This window comes from Triplophysa dalaica, chromosome 19 (genome assembly GCF_015846415.1).
Source record: "Triplophysa dalaica isolate WHDGS20190420 chromosome 19, ASM1584641v1, whole genome shotgun sequence".
NCBI classification, from domain to species: domain Eukaryota; kingdom Metazoa; phylum Chordata; class Actinopteri; order Cypriniformes; family Nemacheilidae; genus Triplophysa; species Triplophysa dalaica.
In genome coordinates, this window is record NC_079560.1 from 19,932,930 (window position 1) to 19,944,184 (window position 11,255).

Consider the following 11,255-nt stretch of genomic DNA (forward strand, 5'->3'; position numbering starts at 1 on the left):
TTTTTATAGTTCAATACTTTTATCTTCATGATACGTTTCTCTAGATCTAGGAGTAATCTGCTTATGAGAACACCCACCACTGTATATAAAGCCACACAGACAAGTATTTTTTTTCTCTCCGGTGGGAGACCGTTCTGCATTCTTATAATAGACATTGCGTATTTAATTGATATTTCATAATGAAAGTAAGACACCATGATGATGTGTTTACATAGTGTATGTTTTATTGATTGAATTAGATTTCCACTGACTGAAGAGGCATTTTCTTATATACTGCATGCACAGATGCAACCTTCATGTGCTTTCTTGAAGGGAATAACTGCTTTGATATTTCAACAAATGACAAATGTAAGGCTCAGATACATTATTAATACTTTTCATGCAGCTTTGCACTCACATCAAAATGATAATATCGGCTGATCTGTCATAGTTGATAATGTAGAGCTTAAGTTAAACACATGCATGTGCAACGAAAAATGTAAGAACTCCAGAACTTTGGCAATGACAGAAGCTGCTCATCACGACAGCGTGTGCAATACAAAACAACTTCACTGAAGTCAGAAAACAAACATATAAGGGACTGCCCCCAAACACAAGCAAATTCAGATTTCACTTCATGATATTTGCTGAACTGAGGTGTGCATGCGTATTTGCACATATTTACTCATTTCTATCAGCAGGAAAGAAAACATCTCACATCATCACAATGAGGTAAACTATGACAAATGGTCGTTGTGCTGGAGTCTATCATAAACTGTAATGTTGTGAGACGAATAGTTTTATGTTTCTGTGCTGCATTTATTTGAGTCGAAAACAAATCCCCATTTCACCGCATGCCAACGTGATAACCTTCAGTGTGTGCAAACAAATATTTACATGGACAGTCCTTTTTGCTTTGCTTTAAACTGATGAATTGTATTTTTTCTCTTCAATTGTCAAATTGTAAAGTAAAAATGTTGCATTAAATGCATTACCCATTCTAAAACATCTGCATCTATCCCAAATAAAGAAAAAAAAAAGAAACAAAGACAATCTGAGAGAATATGAAACAGAAGTATTATATCTCAACCACTCGACCCCTGACTAAATAAGACACCATGAGCAGACAAAAATCAACATTCTGCTTCTGCATTAGTTTTTTCACTGAAGTCTTTCGTTGCTCAGAAGATGTAATCGTTGGTCATCTTGAGTGAAGGCATGGCCTCATTGACGTTCTGATCCAGTCTGTGATATTCCACTCCCCGTGAGCACAGCCCGTCCCTCCAGCGGTGACTTTGAGCCAACAGCATGATCTGTACATACATCAACAAAGCAAAAGACTAGTTATTAGTAATGCATCATAACTAACACAACATTCACATTAAACATGTGTAAGTCAGTTTTAACCTACACAAAAACTATGATTCTGATCAGACACCCGTTCAAAATGATGAATTCTGGACATTATTGTGCTCATTGTGTGCTATATTAGTCATGTTGTTATGACCTTTGCTTTGCTGGTTTAATTTAGTTTGTTAAATCACTGCAATTTCAATGCCAAGTAAACAACATAATTATAATTAGTATTAGTAGTAATTCTCTGTCCAGTTTATGCATATGACACAACTGATGATGTAACATTAACGTGGTGGCACTGGCACCCCATTTTCCCACTGACTGGAATCTGTTGGAAGCACTGCTATTTTGAATACCCACTGCAAGTTTTGCTATGATGCATTTAAAAATGAGAGTTTCGAGCATTATGGCATGACAGGAGGATCATACCTTTCTCTTGTTATGGTAGGTGATGTACACGATGGCCACTAGAAAGGCGATGATGACCAGGTGAAAGAAGAAATGGGAATCTTCATCCTGAGTCGTGTAGATTGTCGTGTCCTTGATGTGTAGATTTATGTTTTCAGGCCTCTCAGGACCTTCGTAAGTATCAGGGAGATTGTTATCCCTATCTGCCTGGCTGCCCTGAGGTGTAAAACTGTCACTCAAAAAGTCATCCTCATCCTCATCCTCACTTTCAAAGACATCATCACCTGTGTCATCTGCAAAGCTCGTCTCAGGTCCTAGAGAAGTTTTGTCAGCCTTGTAATCCACAGTGGTGTCTATTTTATGTCCTGCAGGGGTGGGGATGATGGTGGACGGCTTGTCTGCAGGCACAGCGGTGGTCTTCTGTGGAGCTTGATCTTCAATCCCTTCTGTGGTCATCTCTATGCCGGGGGTGTCAGTTAATAGAGTAGTAGTTGTAGAAGGAGATGCAGCTTTGGTGATGTTGATTGCAGTGACAGGAGCTGCTGTGGTGTTTAACACATTAACCGGTTGAACCACATTATTGTTATTCTTTGTGGTTGATGTGTTCTCGTCGTTAGATGTGACTTGGATTTCAGCAGCTTCTGACCAAAGAAAGAAATAACACAAGCATTCAAAGTTAAATCTATGACACATTTTGTTCAAATACAGCTTTTATATCAATCCGTAAATATCGTAACCCATCAATTTCCAATTTATACTCCTAACGAACTGGAACCGTGATTTGAATCTACTAGTAAAAGTGTAATAACTTGACTTCTCAGCAGATTGATGACCATTTATACAACATGTAGCAAAACCACAGTAAAATCAATTGACAAACAAACATGGATCACCTGACAGTCAGAAGAACACATTCATGTAGTATTGTCATACCTGATAGTCTGGTTTTGTTTGTTTATGAACTGACTCATACAGTGTGTGCTTGTGGTCGCATTATTAGCATTCTCTAAAAAAAACAGTTTTGTAACTTGGGAAAACTCGCTACATATGACTGTGTATTTCACCTGGCCAATAAAGACATTACTATATTACTATACCATTTACATAACTACATTTTATACTTCACTGCTCGTAGTTTATTGACCAACGAATGACTGTCACAAAACTGACCACGTCACTAACATCACATGTCTTCCGGTTTTTAAGTAAATAGAAGTGCGTTTGACTTCATGCAGCTCTGCGCAGACCGAATGGGGTATGACATCAGAGTAGCGCGAGAGCGGTCCTCGAGACCCCACTTTAAAATATCTCTCGCGATACTCTGAAGTCGATGTCGAAGTCAAACACACAATAAAACTCCTGTTTCATGCAGAGGGTTAACAGCTGAGTTCAAATCTATTATTTACTTGTCAACAATTACACATACATGTGATAACAGAGATGAATAAACCAGGATCATCTTTAAACAGACGTGTAACAGTGACTCGATGACGTGAATGATAACGACACCACTCGCAGTGTACATGAATTCATTTAAACGGTCAATCTCTCACATACCCGTTGTTGTCAGCGGAATACATTTCACAGACAGGATCTGAAGCGACAGTAAAACCAGGAATATTCTCTTAGCGGAGAATCTTTCTTGTGTCTTCCGTACCGCCGCCATCTTTAATGATTAGATCCTGGTCAGACGTTTGTGCGGATGACAACTCGCTGCGGCGCTAAGTGGGTGGAGCAAAGCTGCAGCTCCCCCTCGCTGGACCTAGTGGGGCGGAGCTTGAGCTATCCACGCGCAGGTAAAGTCCGAACTCGTCATAAATGCTAATATTTGTTGTTGTTTTCGACTCCCTAATATTGTCATGATTTCTGTTTTTTTAGCACGATAAGCATGTGACAAACGGCATTACGTGAACACCTAATACAAATATTTAATGCCCAAACTATGTATGCTACAAGATCTTCAGATTCTGTAGCCATCGTTAAGAAACGTCTGAAAACATCTCTTCCGTCAACATCTGACTGATCTGTTCTGACTCTATTTTCTTAGGATAGTTCTGTATACTGTGTTAGGTTATATGAGACCAGTCTTCTTCTTTTTGATTGCACTTATGCTTTTGTTGTACTTCTGCTGTCCCAATTGCTTCCATTGCCTACCCCTTTGGATAAAAGCGTCTGCTAAATGTAAATGTACTGTCTTACAACTGTTGAAACTTTTCTAACAATCTCAGAAAATGAAATGCCATAATATTTTCTTCGTACTGGGATGAATCCGTCCGTTGTTTCCCTTCATTTTTAATTATATTTTGATCAAATATCTGCTTTATGGTGCAAATAACTACAATTAGTAGACAATTTGAAAGCTTGCTATCAGTGCACTCTTTTTCCATCGCATTAACTGAAATCACATGGATTCATATGGCGATTGCACAGAAAGGGGCGGGGCACTTGTCAATCAAGAAGCTCCCCTGGAACTGCAAGGCAAAGGTCAGTGACATAGGATTCTGGCTGAATTAATGTTAAGGACATAAACCTGTTAAAAATAAGACAATGTTCCTAATTGCTTTCAAATTATGTTTGTGATCTACAAAAGATGTATTAAAGTGTTGAAAATGCGTTTAGTTTTTTTTTCTTTCAAAAATTTTGTGGACAGCATGCGTTTAGTAATCTGGGAAAGTCTTCAGATGGGGGAAATGTGCATTTAAAGACTTTATAAATCCAATGACAAAAGTTTATGCCCGAAAGAGAAATGGATGTTAGTGTTGACTACTGAAGGTTATAATATTAGATAGATTATGATTTGTCTCTCTCACCTGCAATGAGTATTTGTTCCATAAGTAGCCCCAATTTTAATGGAGAAAATGCAATTATGTGCAGTCCCCTGGGATCGAACCCACGACCGTTGACGCAATGCTCTTACCACTGAGCTACATGAAAGCTGGTTTATTTTTTATTGTGAATAGAATGTTAAACCATTTTTAATAGAGTTTTAAATGAATTTAAATTCATTAACACAGAAGATTGTTAATCCTGTGTAAAGAAATAAAATATTGGAATATGCATTTTCTTTTTGAGATTTCTCTCAAAAAATTGTGATTTTGTGATTGGCATGCATAAATTTATAGTTTTTTTAAGGCCTAATACATATGTCCCAGATTATCAAATGTATAGGCAGATTTGTTTGGCACAAAAACACTCATAGGTGTGGCTTGTCTCCTCTGGGTATAATACCTACATTCTTTCTTCTGGTGTGGTTATAAAACATCTTAGGGATATCAAAAAAGTCTAATGTGTTGAATTGATCTAATGTGTTAAATAGATATCTATAAAAAGTCAAAACTGCAAAAAATGTACCAGATTACCCGAATTCACTAAAACTAAATCATAGTTGTACTTAAACTGTAGAAAAGCCTTTTACAGTATGACATTTTTCTATCATGAAACCAAGGAAAGCAAATTATATTGAATTTATAAAATGCTAGTGCAGTTGTAAGTGTTATTTTAGAGACATTTGTACCACTCTTTAAATAATATTTGTTATTTTCTTTTGATTATTACTCTTTTTTCCTAATCCTTAAATATAAATTAATAGTTCAAATCCAATATGAGCAACCCCTGTGCCGTCATTTTACAACAAAACGCAATATTTTATTAACAACTGCTTTTTATTTTTCATTTTAAGTATGGTTTAGGTAATCCGATATTATTATTTTCCTTTTTAATCGAATAAGATATGATAAAAAACACCTTTTATTGTATAGTACTTAGCACAATAGTGGAAAAAAATGGCACTACTTAAAAATTGGCACGCCTTCACCTTTCGGCACGCCCATTTCTCCGAGCTGCAGATCCTCTGTGTTCAGCGAGGGGGAGCTGGAGCTATGCTCCACCCCCTTGGCTCTGCAGCGAGCGCCCTCATTACACGCATGCGTCCTGGGGTCACAAGTGTGTAAACAGATTCCAGCAATATTTTCACACCCGTTTTAAAAATGACATGCGTGACTTGTTGACGTTACAGTTTGTACATAAAATGTTATCAACTTTTCCTCCACTAGATTATATTATTTTCCTTAAAAAACGAGCCTTGTTTTTTTTATTGTTGTAACACCGCAGTTACCGTGTTACTGTATTTATTACCGTTTGTTTAATCATAGTGTTATTAAGAACAATGGTTCCTTCAGCATAACCATGGGTAATTTCTGTTTACCAGGGTTAAACTATAATACAAAGTTATAGTACAACCCTGGTTAATTTTCAGAAGGGTTTTCATATTTAACATATGGTTTGCTGTGCCATGAGGCAACATATACAAACAACAGATGTATTTCTGGCAAAAGAAAGGGAATGCAGCAGAGTGAATGTTGAATGGTTTTATTCAACTGAAATGAAACATCCCTCTAAATCCACATTACCATAAACCTACACTTAAAAATGGAAGACTACATTCACCTTTGAAAATGTTTTGAAGAAGCTTTTTCCCTGTGACATCTTATGTTTAGGGACAGATGAAGGTAAAGGCAGTATCCAGCAGTAAAACTATATGTGTAACAAATGGACAAGATTCACATACAGAGACAGACGAGACACAAACACTAATCACACTCCTGGTCTGGTTTCTATAGTTATACAGCAGAGTGAATTCTTCTAGCTTCTGTGAGGGGGTTTAGTGGTCTAGACAGAAATTGTGGATCTGGAATGTCGTACCGTAGTATAACCAGCCGTTTCCAAGCCAAACAATAAACCTCTTGTTAAATCTCCATCATGATCAGTGCTCTAATAAATAATATTAAATCTAGTGTATTGAAAATTCATTAGGTCTTTAATTTCATAGATACTCTTCTTAAATGCACATCACTAATGCATAATTATCCAGTATAATACATTTCCTTAGCCAGGGCATCTAAGAGAAATAAGACTTGTGAAGGGAGGTATTCAAAAAGATCAATTCAGGATAATTGCAATCCTACGCCTCAAACTCCAGACCCAAACCCAGTTTGTGGCCACCAGCATTGATGTTCTTCCCATCCAGAAGAGCGGAGAGGGTCAGTTTAATACCTGAACCAAGAGACAGGGAACAATCACATCCATAATAACCAATAACACTTGACATTATTTGGGATGCATGAAGTTCCTCACACATTTATAAACACTTACCAGGTTTTAAGGTTTGAGTATACCCAAGACCAACGAGACAAGAATTGTTCACTTTGGCCTGTAAAGAAAGAGACAAACATCACAGTTCAAGTTTTTTATGCACATTTCTGAGAAATCAACTGACTAAGTTTAAAAACTATTTCATACTCTGGCTATGGTTTAGAATAGAAATAAAGATGTACACACACGACTGACACGAAACTTCATAATTTTTTTGCACATAAATAGAATTCTCTTGAAGTCATAAAATTAGAAATTCATCTTAATTTGTGTTCTGAAGATGTCTAACAGTTGTGAAATACTTCATGGTGATCAATTCATGACAGAATGAACATTCTTCCATAAATTATTCCTTTAAATATGGACTGAAGGGCTCAGCATACTGCATTAGAAATCGAAAAAGCGACCATCTGTGACCTGATTTCGAACAAAACCGATTCATTTGGTGAATTCGTTTTACTAGTTCGCCGCAGCAAACCTAACAGAACTCTCCGGGAAAGTTCATGTTGGCCACCATTGGTCCATGGCCATTACGTAATAGGAAGGTGTGTCATGTAGCGCCAGCCGGTCTGTGGGAAATAACATTTTATTTAGCTGAGGTAAAGTCAGATAAGGTTTACATAAAAAAAGATAACTTTAAGCAGCATGAATGCTTTCGAATGTCGCCTTGCAGAGGCTATTTGTAAACCTCATGTAAACCTTGCCTCCAGAAACAAAAGGAGTGTTGGATTGTTCGAAAAAACTAAAACGTCTCTCAACGGTTTCGAGCTTCGTTTTACCCCAAAATGCAGAACCAAAGCGCAATTCGCCTGGACTATGCTGAGCCCTTAAGTCTAACACATCTCTGGTCAGAAAACGGTAAACAGCGATATTTAATGAAAATCCTATTATCTTATGAAATAATAAAACAAATATATTCTAAAATGTATTATCTATAAAAATAATTGTGTATATTGCTTCCTAAATGCTGCGCATTGCAATTCAACGACAGAGCCACAACACATACCGAGAAGGAAGCGTCGGCATCGATCTGATACTTGGCACCGATGCCGAAGCGTGTGTTGCTGTTGCCAGCAGTCCAGGCCAGATTCACGGCTGTCTCCAGGTTATCATTCACCTTCTGATAAATCGACCCACCAAACTCGGTTCCATCATTCCTGTGAAGTAAAAACACATCATCAAATAGAGGAGCTAAGTAACATATTTTATACAAATATCATCTACGTAGAAGAGTTTTTCCCTATTTTTGCTGGTATTACACTGGTTAACAAACTTCCTCTTTAAATAAGACATGACATTTGACCTCACAGTCAGTGGCCATCTGACCAGTGGGCAGCAGTGTTAATGTGCCTGTCCTGACGCAAAGCCCTGGACAAATCCAATCGCCAGGGAATAAACATGTATAAAAATAACCCTCCCTTGTAACCAAACACAAGGTGGACAGGGTGGACTCTGTGATTCAGGTCGCAAGACACTAGAGACCAACTTTTAGTACATACACATTTGTGTGAAGCTGAAACTCGTCGGTCTTGTAGCCAACGGCAAAGTTGCTCTGAGTGATGCGGTTCCTTCCGGCTTCAAACGTCATCTGGTACCCGGCGAGCCAGCCCTCAAAGCCCACAACCGCGGCTCCGTGCACCGCCGTGCCGTTGATGTCGTGGTCCACATCACAGCCCAGGTTAATGTGCTCACGCTGGAAGCTGCTCTTGATCTTCCCGCTTTTTTTGCTACGAGAGAAACAATCAAAACACCAGAAGAATTATAGGTTCACCATCTCACCTGATGAAAAGTCCAGCATGAATGACAGTGCTAGTTTAGTCTGCTGCTTTATGATGCTTTGGACCGGGTTGGAGCTGGTTTACATGTGAACTCTTGCTGGACAGACGGCTACATACCCCGTGTTTGGAGAAAATGAGGAATCAAACGTCAGCTTCAGTCCTTTGGCCAACTGAGGAAAGAAAATACACAAGAATGTCATCCCTATAAATATAAAGTGGAGTTGATAGTAAGTGCTCCACATCCGTCTTATCCTTGCTCAATGTTTACACAGTTATTTGTGACTAATCTTAACATGCCACTGGATCCTAGTCCTCATTTACATCTGAGCTGACAAGTTTACTGCTAAACCCAGCAATCAAACAGCTATAGCAGTAAACAATACTAATGGAAGAGTTTTTTTTATCAGGCCTCAGACACTGTCAGGAGGAGGATAAATTAAGTAGTTGTTATTAAATAGTAAAGATGTATACTCGTACAGAGAAGACACAACTAGCGGTACCTGGTCCTCGAGGGTTATCTCCGTCCCGAGAGTGTTGTCAGTGTTCCACTTTTCAGTGAAAGTCAGGCCGTGTTCGGCCCACTTGTATTTGGTCTCCAGCGTCCCGGCTACCTTACTGGTCTCAGTGTTCGCTGAGCCAGAGCTTTTGAATTCCTACAATAATATGAGAAAACACAATACTATCCCATCAACATCAATTATACAGTGTTTGACAAACAGAACCAGAACAAACATGAACTGTTTAAGGTCATCTATTCACGCTTATATTTTCAATAAATAATAAATAACACCAGTATTCATGGCTTATGACCAAAATCTCGTGCAATGAGTTTTTTGCGCTTTACTACATCTGTACTGCCTTTCTCATAAAGAAGCCGACAATAGTGTAATAGTGAATAAATTCATAATAAATAAAGCATGTCAGTTCATCAGTGTGTATACATTACATCTATGACTGTATTGGAATATTCAGGCTGCTTACCAAACCATTTTCTGATCTCGTTTTTAAGTCCAACTTGATTAGACCAAATCCTAAACGACAAAAAAAACATGTCACTGCCACACAACATAAAGTGTGTGATTTATATGTGACATGACTGTAAGCTTACAGAATGTCACGTTGAAAAAGCAAATCCTCGTAATAAACGTTATTGATTAAAAATCAAAAGCCATTGACAGGAAGTCAGTGTCTCAGCTGTGACCCTCTACAGAGGACAATCACTCTCAGATGAATGATTTACAACACAGAAATACTTAGCAGATTAGCCATGCATGAAAACAGTTGTAGAACATTTGATGTAGTCTCGTATGAAAGACAAACCATATCCTTTGGTGAAAATGTCCCTGGCGGATTTGCCCAGGTCAACGTACGTCGGAGGAACAGCCATTATCTGCAACAAAGGGAGAGAGAGACGCTGTGTTACACTGCAGCTGCAGTGACAGAGGTCACCAGAGGTCATGTGTAGGACACAGGGAGTGGCTCACTAACAGATGGGTCCATTTAACCACAATGTTATTTATTTACAACATATCAACTTCATTAAAGAGATTTCACCTTCCTCTGTATTTAGATAATGGACTTCAAATGATTTTATTTTTAGCATTATTAGTCCTAAACCAGTGTGAAACACAAACCATTATCCAGATTAATAAAAGTTATTTTCACATCTTTAAGTCACTTTATTACACAAAATTGGCAAGTTTGCAGTTTTGTTGAACTAATTCTTAAACCTTTAAAGTCTTAAAATCTTAAAGTCTGTGGGCCAGTGAAAAGATGTTTTAACTGAAAGAGCATGCATTTGACATTATACGTGACTATATTCTCAAAGTAAGTACAGACATACATGTACATTAAAACTTGACCGCTTTGGGTTTGTTAAAATCCAGATAAATGCTCATATGCAAACTGCTGGAAGAAAACTATCTAGAGGCAGAATGAACACTGATGTTCTAGGTTTTTTCTGGATATTGAAGCACAACTTTATTTGACAGAAACTGTAGAAATTAAATGACCATAAGTAACCATTTTAACCTGACTAAAGACCGCACATCCCTTTTCCAATAATATAACACGCAGTCTGTGCATTACTGTCCAAGTGTTTGGTGTATTTTAAACCATCATCAGGTTATGCACAAAACAATGACAACGTTACGTGCGCGAGCGCACACGAGCGCGCGATCGATGCATTACAACACGTTTGCACATTTTATTTATTCTACGGTGTCTCGTGCCCCCTGAACAAACACGGTATGCTTAAGTTAATCTTCAATCCTTGCGATATGTGCATTAATTTAAAGCCATGAATAAACAGCATCAATGCAGGAGCAGGTTTAATGGTTCAGGCCCTGCTCGCGACATCATCCTCAAAGTTCAATGATACAATTTCACATATGCGTTACACTTAAATTGCATCATAAGAGCACGATCAGTTAAACGTTTATCTGTGATAAAAGGATAATATTCACACGTACCTCTGTAAGCGATGCAGACAGCGCCCGGCGGTCACACTCAGCAAAGAGGATGGGACGAGCAAGCACACGGAGTCACGGACAAATGCCAACGTACGTACGCAAACAGCGTACG

At 38.2% G+C, this 11,255-nt stretch overlaps 2 protein-coding genes across 3 annotated transcripts; both read right to left on the reverse strand.

Moving 5' to 3' along the window:
- Positions 1-202: 202 nt before the first annotated feature.
- On the reverse strand, positions 203-3,465 carry c19h5orf15 (chromosome 19 C5orf15 homolog). Of its 2 annotated transcripts, none has more exons than XM_056730187.1 (3): positions 3,301-3,465; positions 1,765-2,381; positions 203-1,292 (listed from the first exon to the last, which is right to left on the reverse strand). In XM_056730187.1, the coding sequence occupies exons 1-3, from the start codon at positions 3,407-3,409 to the stop codon at positions 1,161-1,163; spliced, it is 858 nt and encodes a 285-aa protein (XP_056586165.1). In that variant the 5' UTR covers positions 3,410-3,465; the 3' UTR covers positions 203-1,160. The 2 variants fall into 2 exon arrangements, with proteins under 2 accessions (XP_056586165.1, XP_056586164.1); XM_056730186.1 differs by having other exon boundaries at positions 1,765-2,384; positions 3,301-3,462.
- Positions 3,466-6,095: 2,630 nt separating this feature from the next.
- Positions 6,096-11,255, reverse strand: vdac1 (voltage-dependent anion channel 1). The gene is made up of 9 exons (XM_056731784.1): positions 11,144-11,255; positions 9,993-10,062; positions 9,654-9,703; positions 9,173-9,325; positions 8,790-8,842; positions 8,394-8,621; positions 7,901-8,051; positions 6,895-6,952; positions 6,096-6,795 (listed from the first exon to the last, which is right to left on the reverse strand). The coding sequence occupies exons 2-9, from the start codon at positions 10,057-10,059 to the stop codon at positions 6,704-6,706; spliced, it is 852 nt and encodes a 283-aa protein (XP_056587762.1). The 5' UTR covers positions 10,060-10,062; positions 11,144-11,255; the 3' UTR covers positions 6,096-6,703.